The 16,114-nt window shown below is 36.3% G+C and overlaps 1 protein-coding gene across 3 annotated transcripts in view; it reads right to left on the reverse strand.

Moving 5' to 3' along the window:
* Positions 1-16,114, reverse strand: part of ABCA12 (ATP binding cassette subfamily A member 12) — a 218,662-nt gene that overhangs the window by 76,095 nt on the left and 126,453 nt on the right. For all 3 annotated transcript variants that reach the window (XM_087866525.1, XM_045806142.2, XM_087866554.1), the window contains 4 exons: positions 14,859-14,971; positions 10,393-10,468; positions 6,950-7,065; positions 5,788-5,894 (listed from right to left, as the gene is read on the reverse strand). In XM_087866525.1, the coding sequence (XP_087722651.1) occupies positions 5,788-5,894; positions 6,950-7,065; positions 10,393-10,468; positions 14,859-14,971 (412 nt within the window). The remainder of the gene's footprint in view (positions 1-5,787; positions 5,895-6,949; positions 7,066-10,392; positions 10,469-14,858; positions 14,972-16,114) is intronic.

Here is a 16,114-nt window from a genome sequence, read left to right on the forward strand (position 1 = left end):
AAAAAGATGTGGTTTATTTTTATCCCATTTAAATCACAAATACTTAAACTACTTTATATTTTAGTTTGTATGTTAAATCATGTGGAAAGGCAGACAGCAAAGTGGGTTTGGGAAAAAAAAAGTCTTTTTCCTTCATACGCATTAGGACGGCTACTGCAAGTAAAAAAGAAGGAAGGAAAGAAAACAAGTGTTGGGAAGGACGTGGAGAAACTGGAACCCTTGTGCACTGCTGGTGGGGATGGAAAATTATGCAGCCACTGTGGAAAACAGTATGGAGTTTCCTCGGGAATAAAAACAGCATTACTGTATGATTCAGCAATCCCACTTCTGTGTAGATACCCAAAAGTATTGAAAGTTGGGTTTCAAATGAATATTTGTGCACCCAGGTCCATAGCAACATTATTCACAGTAACCAAGAGGCAGAAGCAACCCCAGTGTCCACTGACAGGTGAATGGATAAGCACAATGCAGTCACAGAGATACACAACGGGACATTATTCAGCCTTAAAATAAAAGAAATTCTGACACGTGCTACAACACGGATGAACCTGGAGGACTTTGTGCTGTGTGAAATAAGCCAATCACAAAAAGACAAATACTGGATGATTTCACTTAAATGAGGAGTGCAGAGTAGTCAAATTTGTAGTGACAGAAAGTGTAATTGTGGTTGCCAGGGGCTAGGGAGAGAGAGGAATAGGTGTTATTGTAATGGGTACAGGGATTCTGTTTTGCAAGATTGAGAGTTCCGGAGATTGGATGCACAACAATGTGGATGTATGTAGCAAGACGGAACTGTACGGTTAAAAATGCTTCAGGTCGGAGGTGCCTGGGTGGCTGTCAGTTAAGCGGCTGCCGTCAGCTCAGGTCATGGTCCCAGCGTCCTGGGATCCAGCCCCTCACCTGGCTCCTTGCTCAGCGGAACCTGCTCCTCCGTCTACCTGTTGTTCCCTCTGCTTGTGCTTTCTCTCTCTCTCTCTCTCTCTCTCTCTGTGTTTCTAAATAAATAAATAAATAAAATCTTTAAAAAATGTTTCAGGTGGTAAATTTTGCATTATGTATATTTTACCACAAAAAATTCATTGACAAGAAAAAAGCTTTTTTAAAATGCAGCATGTGAACCACATGCATTTTAATAAGACTGCATTTAAAATATGGTTGGGAATATACTTGGAATTTCAGAAGTGTCTCCACTGTCTTGGACATTATCTTCTACCCTCTTATCTATCGAGGGAAACTGGGTGCTTTTGTTCTCTGGAAGTGCTTGAAAGTTCTGTTGTGCTTGGAAGATATTCCTTTTAAGAAGTCAAATAATTTGGAGCACCTGGGTGGCTCAGTTGGTTAAGTGTCCGACTCGATTTCAGCTCAGGTCATGATCTCAGGGTCATGAGATCAAGCCTCACGCTGGGCTCCATACTGAGTGTAAAGGCTGCTTAAGATTCTCTCTCCCACTCCCTTTGCCCCTCCCCCTCCTCTGTCTCTAAAAAAAAAAAAGAGACATAGAGAGAGAGATGGAAGTCAAATAATTTGGAGCAACACCTAAGGAAGCAAATATATGTGTCAGTCATTGCAACTCAATTTCAATCAGAATTTGCATTTCAATAGAAATGAAATATTTTATGATACAGGCAAATGTTTAGGGATGTTTCTTTCCATATATCAAATGGGAAAGGCACAATTATGTGTCTTAGATGAAAGATTTATAATAACTACATGTAGACAGTAGCAATTAAACACTGATTATCTTAGAGAGTAAATATCATTGGTCTATTTTTAATATTCTAATTGACTTCTGGCTTTGAACTATCTAAAATAGCCTCATGCATATTAAAATTCTACTCACTAGTCTTACTTCTATGAGAAAATTTCCATTACAGGTCCAATTGTTTTACCAGCTGTAACTATGGGTTTGCCACTCTATTCCTTCCTTTGATTTTCCAAATAGTAGATATGATTAAATTTTAACGAATGGAGGGAAGCCTTTCTGCCACATCTTCCAGTGGCTTTTAGTGATTTCTTAAATAAAAGGATAAATACTGGTAGCCCAATAACTTTGTTTTAATCAAGCTTTGAGGGTATAGTAAATGTGAGACTTTTACTCAGCAGAGACATGTATATATGTGTGTATATATATACATACACGTATATATGTGTATATATATGTATATATTTTGACCCAAATATATTTTTTAATTGCAAGTTTGACATACATGTATGGGAAACCAGTAAAAGTCTATACAGTATAATCTTGGCTTGATAAGATAAAAGTTATTGAAGGAGAAATTGGAAATCTAGCCCTGCTACTGAAGTAGAATTGGTTCTCTGAAATAAGGGTTTAATTCAGGGTCAATAATGTGGAATGTATTGTGGGGCACATCTATCAAGGAGCAAGCTGATGGTCATTTAGTATTTGTCATTATTTACTACTGTCTTCTAAAAGCAATACATGCATTAAATTTTTAGAAGCTTCATGGATCATTATGAATCATAAATTCAGAGAATTAAAATTCTCTCTTCAAAAGTGTGTCAAATCCAGATTGTAGGTTTGTCAGAACCTCATGTGCAGTCCTTCTCTCCTTTATAATGACCCTAGTCCACATAATGAATAAGTGCTCAGGTCAATCTTGAACAATGACCCATACCTCACTCCACGTCTAGTTGTGACTGGATTCCCCAGTGCTCGTGGTCCTTGAGTGCATCTGAATCAGAAATGCAGTCACATTTAAATAAGAACTCAAAATATCGGGGCACCTGGGTAACTCAGTTGGTTGGGTATCCAACTCTTGATTTTGGCTCAGGTCATGATCTCAGGGCGGCGAGATCAAGCCCTGCACTGGGCTCAAGCTCAGCATGGAGCCTGCTTAAGATTCTCTCTCTACATCTCCCTCTGACCCCACCCCCCTCAAAAACAAAAACAAAAACAAAAACAAAAACAAAACAAACCCTCAAAATATCATAGGTATAAAAGTGATAAAACAGCAATGCACCTGGGCTCTTGGCAGGGGAAAGGAACCTATTTAAAAATTTGAAGGTGTTATAATAAAAATATTGTGTTACCCATATTTCTGCCCAATATGGGGAATATTCACTTTATGTGTAGTTCCCCAATCAGGAAGCCACCTCTCTCTCAATGAAGGAAGGAGAAAACACAAATGCTCGGGAAGAGTCCAATGTTAGGACTAGGAAAGAGGGGTAGGAACAGAAAGAGAGATCACCTTCGGATGACAAGCATTTGATATTTTGGAGGGTCTAAACCTTCTTAGAAATGCCACAAGTTTTAGAGTGGGTAGGCCCTAACTGACTGTCACAATTAAGACACTAATTACCAGAAAAGGCAAAGCAAGGAAGTTAAATCATCTCTTTCTGTAAAACTCTAAGAATTTATCTTCATTCTTTCAGTGACATGTACTGAATATTCTCCATGCGTCAGACTATACGCCTGGTGCTGAGAATATATTAGTAGAGGGACAGAATTAGCAACGTTCCTCACGGAGCTCACAGTCTTGGAATGTAGCGGTTCTGTCGATTGCAGATAGCAGCCATGCTTGCTGTAAATGACAACAGATTTTCTACCCAAGGGACAGGACTGCAGTTTATTTCCACTTCTGTGGCTTCTAGAACTTTTTTCATAGTGTAACCTCCAAGTGGAGCAGTATGTTAAACTTGGATGCTGTTTTAAATTATTCTTACATCTATTTCCCATTCCATGAGTGTAAATGATTGAGAACATATTGTTTCAATTTCCCTGGTGTATATTTTGTGCTGCCTGGTTTCTTCATAAGTTGAGAACTACAATGAATAATTGTCCAGGTGACACAACTACATCACTAGGGCTCTTTTTTAACACCCTCATTTGTTTACATATCCATGAGTTGTCTTAAGCTCCTACTATGTGCTAAATGTGGGGCCTTAGAGATACAGAAAGCAACATTTTATCTGAGTTTAGCCTTTAGGGAGGGAAACAGATCTTACTTATACAACAAGTTATAATGCTAAGTAATAAGTTCCAATAGCCAGAAATCTCACTGCTATCAGATCCCTGTTCCTTCTGCCCACTGGCTGCTGTGTTGTGTCACCTAACCTCCTACCCCATTCTTGAAACCAGCTCTTCCTTCTTTCTCTGCCATTGACAAAGGGCAGGGCTCACTTTTTGCTTAGGTTATTGAAAAAATTACCTACTTGGCTTTTCTCCAATCTGTACTCCATAGTTCTCCCAGATAGATCTATTTCTAAAATTAAAATTTTACTTTCTTCAAATGCACAACTTTCCAGACCAGACTCAAACTCTGTGACTAAGCAGAAAGGACTTTGGGATCTGGGCCCAGACTCTCTGCAGTCCCCTTTTCTGCCTCTCCCAAAGGCACCTTCTGCTCCCGATGAGCACATGACTACAGGTAACCTATATCTGTCCTACAGGTTCACACCTCTGTCTTAACAAATTCAGGTCTCTATGTGTGCAATGTAGGACTGTAACCTAATCCTACTCAGCCTGTAAGAGCAAGCATTATCTCCTCTATGAAATTTCTTCTCTTCACCTCCATCTCCTACAATCAGAGTTAAATCTCCCACCTCCATACACAGAATCCTGTCCATCCACATACCACAACACTTATCTCACTGTGTTATAATTATTGGCCTGCTTTTCCAAATGTTACAGTGGATTGCTATAAGGACTTTGGGGTTAGAGATTACATCTTTTAAAGAAATAGATTAGTGTTATGGGACCAGAGATGATGGATTGAATGAATGAATAGGTAAATATTATGTGCACACAAACTATTATCCTCGCTGGGAAACAGGGAGAAAGGCAATACTCTAATATTATAGAAGAGACATTTAAACTTGTCCTTGAAGGATGAATAGGAATTTTCCAGATGAATGCATAACTTCCTTTTAATTTGCACAAACAAATTAAGATACTGCTAAATTAGGTGCATTAGAAATTTTGATTTGTGTAGAAGACCAGGACAAAATGTAGGTAATCTCACTAGCATCACCTACTTATAATACATATGGACATACGTTTTGGACGCCTGCTTAATTAGACCATGTTGACTATACAGAAAGTCATCTTGCTTGCCCTGAATAAACCAGTTCTAATTTTGCTTTATCCCTGCCCACATAAATTCAATTAAACTGCTGTTCTTACTAGGAAAGCTGCTTTCAAATTTTAATAGGGTTATTTAAGAAATGAAATGAATTATCATGATAACCTGGATACTATATGCATGAGCTAAACAAAGAATAATAGATAAATGTGAACCAATTCAAACTTCAGAGTTTAAAACTTTTTCTGTTGCTTTCCCTCTTCTGTTTAATATCATACATCTTAATATGATTTATTAGTTTCTGCTTCTGATGACAATAAAAATAAGGTTAGTCAACTTCTGAGACTTTCGCACACTGTGAAGTCTAAACACCAGCTTTTAAGAACAACTTTTATAGTTTTAAAAGCTGAGGCCAACTTAAATTAGAAATCATATTATGAATACTATTCTGAAATTATGAAGCTTAACGAGATAACTAAATTATTAGCCATTCCTTTATGTATGTGAATACTGTAATTAGGCCTTTATGGGTCATATCATATAGAGATATCCACTAATTAAGAACAAAATGCCATTTTATAGCACAAGAACACTTTTGTCGCCCCTTTTCTGGCATTAATCTAGTCAAAATAGGACCAATATTTATGAACATACAGATTTAAAACAAACTGAACATACATTTTGCCGTAGTAGTACAGAAAACGTCAAGGTTTATTTATTTACTTTTTCTTTCATGACTTACTTTTGATTTCAGAACTTCAGGAACTGAAGAAAAGTGCTCCTCATAAAAACCATTTTGAAGAAAAGATTTTTTAAATGAAATTATGGACTGCAGGAGTCTTAAATTTTCTGTAAAGGGAGAGAGAAGAGTTACCTTATGTGAACCGCAAGGTCATTTAGGAAACCCATTTGAAAAACACCTTTATCCTAAATTATTGTTAAGTTTTTCCTAAGATAATGGCCTAGTTCAATCTAAATATAAGACAAGTGAAAATTTAACCTTTCCTTGAACCATGGAGACTACAGAGTTCATTATTTTTAAAATATTCATAATATTCTGCATAGAGACAAAAATATTTCTAGCAAAGGTGCTATGCATTTTTGGCTCTTTGTGAACTGAATCTGCTTTTATTTCTGACTTTTGGATATACCGTTAAGTTGAAGTGTTTGGGGGAGAATAGATTGCATAAACACTGTGACACATATATACCCTTCCAACCTTGATTAATTCATGCCTAGTAAACAGAGACCACGCTTAAATACTTGTGCTATTTGCTTGCCATTAAGTCTCAAGAAACTGTTTTGGTGTGTGAAAAGTGAATGTAGATCCCTTGGAAAAGGTGAGAAAAATTGGTATTTTCTCTTGAAAAAGGAAAAGAGACATTTGATTAAATGTCATCTTCATCGTTGTCCATGTAGGCAGAAAATTGAAAAGAAGGTGTAAGGGTGGGAAGTAAAAATAGTCTGCCACACAAAAATCCTTTGTTTGTATAATTTACACTTGCTTTGGGAAGTCTATATTATCATTCTTCATTATTTTTGATAACTAAGATTATTAAGGACACAGAAAATGTCATGAAGGGTTTTATGAACTACTAATTCCAGAAACTTGGCAAGTTTGTCTGGGTGGTCGTTATCATAGTCTCTGTTACATGGCCCTCATTCATTAAAGTTCGTCCAGGTGGCCAGTGGTACCAGCAGCAGGAACAGAAGTAATAATATAATCATACAATTAGATATTTCCCTCATATACCAAACTACCAAGCTGAAACTCATGATTATGGAAACTAAAACCTTTTAAAAACCTTTCTCTTGATTTTTTAAGTGAATGTCTTAAAAGACTTACTACTTTAAAACAGAATTACAACCCTAAGCAGCATTTTGACTACTAAGAAGAGTATTACCTGATCCCCTGGCCAAATCGTCAGTGACATTTCTCACACACGCCAAGTAAGGAATATAGGGACTATCTGCTGATATATTTAAGAGAGCATCTTCAAAGTTTTCCAGTATTAGGAGCCTATAAAATTAGAAAAGAATATATAAATTAAGTCATACAAAAAGAGAATAAAGCTATTTTGTTGAGATCATCTAAGTCCCTGGTTGTTTGGCATCAGTTGTCTTGGGCGTTGAACCTGTGACACAGAACATCTTCTTCCTTCTGGCCAAAGTGCACACTGGCTCTGTATCCTCTGAGCACTTACTTCTTCGTGGGCATTATATTTAGATTTACTTAAATATCCAGTCATAAGTGATCTTAAGATTATTTCTAGGCACATTCATACGAAAGAAAAAAAATTACAGGGCTAGGGTTGCCAGATGAAATAAAGGACTACCAGTTAAATCTGAATTTCAGATAAACAATGAATAATTTTTCTTTTTTCTTTTTTTAATAATGAATAATTTTTCAATATAAGTACAACCTATGAGTCCTCTATGTTTTCTTTTCTTTTCTCCTTTAAATCTGGCAAACCCCTCTGGGCCTCAGTTTCTTCCCTTGTCAAATGAGATGTAGGGGGCTGCATGATCTGCTAATCCCTTCCACCTACAACATTCTTCAAATAAATTTAAATTTATTTAATTGTGATTTTAAAAAAATAGTGGAATCTAACTGAATATAATTTCCTTCCTTTTCTTTAAACCACCAATTCAGTGTTTCCAAATTAACCACTTTCAGGTCTCCCTTCCACCTGGCCGGCATGTGAAAATACAGCCGAGGATTTCGGAGGCATCGGTAGGAGTGAGTACATACGTGTGTGTTGTGTGTGTCGTGTCACTTCAACTATAAGGTTGTATCTCTTTATTTTGTAACATCTTCCCTTAGTGTCTATGATTGAATTTCATGTACAGGAGAGATAGAATAAACATCAATAGCTGATTTGGGGACCATCTATTTCGAATTAAACCACACAATACACAAATTAACTAGTTCTGTCAGATGTTTAACCTAGATTTTATTCAAATCCTGAGGGAAGAGACTTATCCTGGCACAGCTAGTAAACATGTAGGAAAATGTTTGCATTAAGGTAAAAGCACTCTTAGGGTATTTAGATGTGGGTTAATACCACTGGATCCTTGAAGAACTTTAAAGAGAAAAAAAATCTATGGCAAGAGGGCAAGAGAATTCTCTAGCATGGCAGTCAGAGCACAGTTAATTGGTCAGATAGCTGACCTTCATTTCAATACAATTGATAGGGGCGCCTGCGTGGCTTAGTCAGTTAGGCTCAGGTCATGATCTCAGGGTCCTGGGATACAGCCTGGAGTGGGACTCCCTGCTCAGCAGGGAGTCTGCTTCTCCCTCTGCCACTCCCCCCACTTTGCTCTTCTCACTCTGCTCTCTCAGGTAAATAAAAGTTTAAAAAAAAATAAAAATAAGTACAACTGATAGCCTCCACACTGGGAAAAAAAAAAGTAACCATTTCCATGTGTTGTAGTTTTTATAGCATAGAGCCATTTGCATCCTGGTATAGTGCTCAATAGCAAAATATTCTTCCATGTGGAATGATACAAGGGATTCTCATGGTGAATTTTCAAGCTTAAAATAGAAGTAGAAGAATATTGCACTAACAGTGACCTTGAAATATTATCTAAGCCACTCTCTTAGTTTCAGGAAGAACATTTGATTGCCAAGATTTTGGCGATTACATTTAATATATTCTGAAAATTAAGATTCCATATATATGGGCACTGCTTTAGCATAAACATCTAATTATTCTTTTTAACCATTTAGTTTATGTGTCTTTTGTATATAATCCCACCTATTTTCCAAGAATGTTTGCAATGAAGGATGAACTTATGTGTGTGTGTATGCATGAGTGTGCACACACACACAAACAGAATAATACAAATGATAACCTTAGGACAAAAATAATGAGAGAGAAGAGTAATGAGGGAAAAATATTTTTAAGCAGCCTTCTTTAGAAAATTCTGGACCAAAAATATCTTTTATCTTATGCCAAACATTCCCACTCTGTGATAACTTTAAAATGGGAATGGAAAGGAAGTCCAAAGATAAAAAAAAAACCTTACTTTCATTAATCTCAACAAGAACCATCTTAAAAGTATTGAATTCTTCCTAATAAACTGTCAGCTAGCTGCTAGCAAATACACTGTTTGTGGAATTTGTGTTCTGAAGTGCTAGTATTATCAATGCTATGGATGCCTCAAGGCTCTGATAAAGGTGCCTGGTTTCAACAATAAGCATACATTTGTCTCAATACAAAAGTTTTTTTTTTAAAGTATTTTTGATGGCTCTATAAGGAATGTGTATAAAAGACCTGACTTTTTGGAACACAGCATCCTAACTAGGGGGAAATTGTCCACGGTTGCTTGATTGCTCTGGAAAGAGCACCTGGTTCAGCCACCTTAGGGGAGGAAAAATGTGGGAGCAGACATTGGAGGTGGTTGTTTACGGAATTCGCCTAGAACTTACCCAGAGTTGGAGAACTTCTCATTAAATAATAGGAAGTTTATAAACAACTGAATAGATACTATTTCAGAAAAAAAAATGGCTAAAAGTAAGTCCTGCCATTTGATTTTATTTGTACAAATTTCCATTAGCACAGAAATGTATCCTTTGGGACTAAAGTAAAAAAATTTCAACAGTATCATTTATCAGGCCCAAACAACGTTTACATAACAGGCCATCTAGTCTCTAAACTTGCCTTGAGCTATAGGAATTTACTTTAGTCAGCTTCTACAGGCGACCTCATGCATTCCCTACCATGATTATTACAGTTACTTCAGAGAACTGCTTACGTTAATGGTCTTTAGAAGCCAACGCTGCTGCTGTCATTTCCACTGCCTATTTCTGGGACAACATATTTACATGCCCCAATAAGAGTCCAAAATTAAATTATCTATAAACAGTTTTACCTAAGCGAATGCTACGGAAGCAAACAAATTTTGTATTGCCTTGACTGGCTTACAAAATATTGTGATTGTTAAAAACCAAAATAAATCGTAAAGTGAAAAACTGGATGCTTTTGCAACTTTCATAATGAAAGACCTTAAAGTTGAAAATTGGACCTCCACCTTGATTTTCCTCAGAGACATAAGGCAACCAATCCAGACAGGACACACTAGATCTAGTTATATATGATGATACAACTGAAAAAGAGATGCTCGTGTTGCAGTCTCCAAAAGTGTCACTGGATAACATGAAAAAATAAATTTCAACCTCACTACATTCAGCTATGTCCTTTCCTTCGTCAGCCAATAGTGGATTTTTCTATTTCAGTCTTACAAATTGATAAATCAATTACGTTTATAAATTGTGTTGATTGCTTATTCAGACAAGTTACCTACTAGTTTACAAAAACCAACAGACCAACAAAGACAGACTTACTGTGCAGCCAGGCTGCTTGGGGATAGTAACTGCCCATCTTCCTCATGCCACAGATGTGTCTCATTATCAGAGCCACCTACAGAAATGACATTTATATAAGTAAGTGCTTAACATACTTGCTTCAAGGATTTATTTTTCTTAGCAAAAATCATCACAGGTAAATAAATGGGAAGAAAATGCAGAAAAATCTACAGACTTCCTCTTCAAAGGATTTTACAAAAGATATCTATGCTCTTTTTGTTGGAAACATTCATGATATTTACAGCTAATATATGCCTCATTATCAGAATAACCCCAGTGGTCAAGCACATGCATTTCTAAGAAATTCTTTCTCTCTCAAAACGTTACATTATTTTATCCTAAGACCTGTATCCGCAGATGACTCTTGTTGAATACTATAATGCAGATTGTCTACCATGTGATTTGTTTAACAAATGAGGCCCAATTTCAGTCTTACAGGTCACTGGATTTTTTTGCCTTCAGTTGTCAAGAATGTAGCCTTAGGCAACATCTGCTATCACTATCTATATTTTCCATCTTTAAAAAGCAGCCACTGATTTCAACTGAATGCAGCTGTGAATGCAGATTTGCTCATATTAACAGAACCGTTCTGAGTGGTCTCAAATAATATGAAGGTTCAAAGTGTGGAAGGCAATCGCTAACTAAGAGAAACCGTAGGGAAAGGTCTAATTCAACACTGTGAATTGCCCCTCGAAGTTAAATACGTTGCTGATTCAGCTTCCCACATAACATTGCATCATAAAAGAGTAAGTGTGCAACAGTATTCACATGAAAAATTGAACATGAGAGTACTTTTAATGGCTACTGCATAAATAAAAATCATAAATCCAAACCTTTCATTCAGCCCCTTAGGGAAATGGGATCAATTCTTGTAGGCCTCTCTTGAGATACTACTTATTCCTTATAATCCGGTATATTTCAGTGCTGGTATTTTTAACACTGATCCAATTTCTTTCAATAGGATATTTTATTACTGGCATTAATAATTCCTCCATTGTCCCTGGTTAGTATGTTCTAAAGGCTTTCCATAAAGGTCCTATTGCAAAACTATGCAATCATCCATACTTTTCTGGTGCTGATCAATGAGTTTATTTAAATTAGTACGTGTGTAAAAAAGACTATCACTAAATGGAAGACCTCATTGTCCACCTCTTTATCAGTGATGTATGAGTAATATACCATTCCTAGTACCTGGCACAGGGCTTTTTCAGTTTTCCTGTTCAGCAGAGCAGAGTTTTCCTGTGCTCTGCTCAAGGTACAGCTGAATTTTATCACTCTAGAGATAGCAATGCATCAGTGAGTTAAAGAACCAAGAATGAAGATATCCAGAATAAATAAGACTAATTAATAATGGTAATACCTATTGTTTGTTGGCATGCATATATAGAAGAATCAAGGATAGGGCTCTGCTAAGATTTATACATTTGCAATGTAAAAGTATATAAACCATTTTTCCAAGATCAAATCTTGCTCAGTTTGAATTCTTATGTAATGCTGAGGAAGTTTATTGGCATTTGTATACTATATGGTTATGGAGTTTCTCTTCCTCATCAAGCTATTAAAATGAATAACTAATAGAAATTAACTTTGTACAGATCTTGACATTGATTGACTTGGCATTGTGTAGGGACCCTTCCCCGGCCACTTTTCCCTCTGGACTATAAAATACCTTGGAAGAAATCATGTACTAAACAGAGTGGAAATCTTTACAGATCTTTAAAAAGTAAGATTTTACTTCTTTTTTATTTGTAGGATTAGGCATAATTTAAAATGGCGCCCATAGACATAGAAATCTAGTGCACAGATAACCTCTTCATCAGTAAGGATGGCTTTCCATTTAAAGAAGTAATTTCATATATTTACTACTTTGCAAAAGAGCAAACTTCAATGAGTCACAAAGATAATCTCTGTTCTCAAAACTCAGTGTTTATAAATGGAAATACTAAAGCATATTAACTGGGGCAGAGCTGAGAATTAGATCCCTAAGACAGGACATTAGGAGACAATCTTCTTCCATATTGTCAGGGTTGCTGAGGAGTCTCCTAAAGAAACCTTAAAGAGTGTTGAATCTCAGACAGGGGATGGGAAAGGTTTGTAGGAATCAGAGCAGGAATGGGGGGATGGTTGTAGAAAAACCTATGTGGGAAGGAATCTGTCATGATGAGTCAAACTCTACAGTGGCTAAAAGTGGGAGCCATTCTGAGATCCGATGATGGCAGGTACTTGCGTGACCACAAGAAGTATCATGGAATCAGGTGTGTGTATGTCCCAGAAAGTAAATGTGAATAAGGCCACCTGGCAAAAGAGTTCAAGGCAACTGGCTTTGGGGACAGACAGATCCAGGTTCTAATCTCAGTTCCGTCACTTGCTAGGAGGTTAACACAGGCAAAGTGCCCAGCCTCCCTATGCCTCAGTTTCTTTGTTTGTAAAATAGAATAATAATTCTATCTCATAGATTCATTTTCATGAAGAAAGTGATTTAAAATAGTAGAGCACTTGGCATTGACACAAAAAGTACTACCTCTTATTTTCCTTCTTTGAAAGAGTGGTATGAGACTTTCGAAGCTACCTGAGCTCTGTCATATACAACAGATCGCCCAGGCAACTATGAGGGAGATACCACCCCACTCCTGTTTAACTGAGTACAAAGCAAAGGAGAAGTGTGCTGTTTTCACAAATACTGCTAAAAGCCATGAAGACTAAGCACCAGGTGGCCTTGCCAACATGGCAGGTATCTGTTCCTGGGGCTAGAAACCCCTGAGTTGTTGAACTAGGGTCACTGGTTGGGCCGTAAATGACAAGTTTTAATTCCCTGAGGAATTCCCAGAAATACCTAGAAGAATTTTTCAAAGACCAGAAAATTTCTGCTCAAGCAGGTAGGGATTTGGGGCTAATGACTTTCAGGAACTTACTTTAATGCTATTGTATTAATCTCCAGACTGATAAAGTCACAAGTGTAGGAAATTAAAAAAACAAACGAATGTAAGCACCTCAAATTTTATAAACAGCAACACATTTCTTTGAATGTATTTCCTGGTCAATCTGACCATCCAAAGACATGTTTTAATACATGACAAAATCATTAGCATGTGCATAGACATAAGACATGGCCATTCTTAAATACTGAAAACTGATCTGTACTGTTCACCTGGAAAAATGTTTTGATGCCTCAGTTAATTAGAAGTGCTGCTTACTTCTCTGGCTTCTAAGCAGACCACTGATGGGCTTTTGTCCTTTGTAAGAATTTTTTTAACTTTATCCCTTTATTTTATAAAATTATAAGGTATGAATCTGAAGATGAAAAGAAAAAGAATGGTAGGAAGAAACTCAAAGTTCTCAAGTCTTCAAAATGCAAATAAAAAAAATGTAGAGGAAATAATTAGTGTTTGTTAGCATACAGTCTGGTTTTCTGGCCTGGACTTTTTTTTAAAGAGCAAGCATTTTTTCCCAATGTTTGTCAAGACCATTAAATTCAATAACAATCAATCTTGCAAGCTAGTCATTAATTCTGTAATTGTAGATATAAAAAATTCTCTAGCCTAACAGAAATTGGTTTCCAATGGCATGTTAGATGATCCAATGAGAATTCTTCAAAGCCTGTCCAAACTTGCTATCCATATGAAAACTAACAGTTTAATGAGCAAGAGTATAATGAACAATCAGCTTGTGACCTGATGCTCTCAGGATACTTAATTTGTAATCCAAAGGTAAAATCCACATATTTGAAAACTGACAAATCAGCTGAGAAAACGTAATTCTAAACTCATTCGGAAGAGGTAAATGTTAACCATTTTATTTGGTAGTTGAAAGTAGAGATTTATTCTTTATGGCCCTCAGTTTTTGTCTCTATGTGTCTGTGTGTATACATCTGTGTATTTGCATGTATGTGGTATATAATGCTATTGTATATATGCAAAGGCAACATTGTATGACTCACTAGCAACATGCCATAGCATGTCTTACTGGGAATGACAGCAGATTTATATCAATCTATTCATATGCTGATGTTCATCATGTATTTTCAAGATGGCTCATTGAGGGACATATTTTTACCAATGAAAGATTCATCCCAATTAAAAAGCCAAAATTTGGAAATGAGGGTAAAAATACTGCAATTCAGTGTAGGCTTTTGTTCCAAAAAGTGGTAGAAATCTATTTGTTGAGGCTTGGTCCTCATATTTATTTTACATGCCAAGTATAAACATAGTTTTACAAGCTGAGAAAGATCATTTCCACCTAAATATAAAAATTCTAGAAAGTCACAGCCTCTTTTTCAGCCATTTCTCCCTCTCTTTGATTAGCTGGACATCCAGATTTAGTCGAGGCATATTTGCCTATTGAAGAATAGTATCATCTACAAATGATTACTTCAGTTGCACTCTGTTTTATATTTCTAAGAGGCTTCGTGTCCCGTAACTGAATACAGTTAGGTGGAAGTACAATACCTTGAGCTGGGGAGTCCAGAGTGTACAGCAGATGTTTAACAGATTTATGGAGAGTTTTGAAACCTTCGTTAGTTGTGACACGTGGATAAACCTTCTGTACGACCAGCAGCGCACTAACAAGTTGAAAAACAATTAAACCAGATCGCATTTCAGGGTTTGCAGACAAAAACGAAAGGTTAATTCAAGGAGAAAATGGCTACAGTATAAAAAATTATTCTTATAGCATAACAGACAAGATGCTGCTTTTGTCACTTAATTACTTGTTTGTCTGTTCATCCACAAAATCCCCCCCAAATGTTCTTGGACCAGACAGAGCGTTTTAAGATGTTTCCCAGATTCTAAAGACTCGGGAACTCAACAGCCTACAAGTAAGGGAGTAAAGTTCACATCAGTTGTTTCTGTTAAGACTAAAAGTGGTTAGGAATAGCATTTTTCCAATGCAAAGTTTCCTTTTTTTTCTTTTTAAGGGAAAAACTAAGTATTGGAAATTATTTTCATTAAAAATGATTTTCATTAAAAATCAACCCCAGAGAGAAAGGAACCTGTTTCAAGAATAAAAATTATTTAAGCATTTGATTAAAATTTATTTTTGCTGAACAAATGGTAATGTTCTCGAAAAAAAAAAATGGAGCTTGTCCTAATTATAGACAGCATTCTAATCTCTAAGTGTTCCATATGCACTACTCCAGGGGTAGCTCAAAAGTAATAGAGACTAACTGACATTATCTTCCTAGAATGTTTATGTTACAAGTAAGATCGGTAGTCTGCACTGTCCAAGGCCAATCATAAAATTCACTTATATTTGAGTTCATTCCATATTTTCAAAAATGAATTTGTTTCTTACGAAATCTTTTTTATCCATTTAAAAAAAGTTGTCACTGTACATCTGAATTCCCCAAATACTGTGATTTATATCAATAATCAAGGGGAATGCTTTAACTTATATGAGTAATAACTAGAACAACAGGCTTTGTTAACAATCTGCCATCATAGGGCTAAATGTACAAATTAGCTAAGTTTTTCCCTATGTATCCTCATCAACTAAAGGCTCACTCCAGCAATAGATATTGTATGTGCACATACTTTCATGGTTTTCTACAATATTTTTGAAATTTTTAATATTTAGATTAAGGTCATTTAATTTCAGTTCCCTAGCTATGAATAACAGCTGTATTTGGAAAAGTAAACTTTTTAAAAAGATTTTATTTATTTGTCAGAGAGAGAGCACAGCAGGGGCAGCAGCAGGCAGAAGGAGA

Source organism: Ursus americanus, chromosome 1 (genome assembly GCF_024610735.1).
Source record: "Ursus americanus isolate L20-20 chromosome 1, mUrsAme1.1.p, whole genome shotgun sequence".
Lineage (NCBI taxonomy): Eukaryota > Metazoa > Chordata > Mammalia > Carnivora > Ursidae > Ursus > Ursus americanus.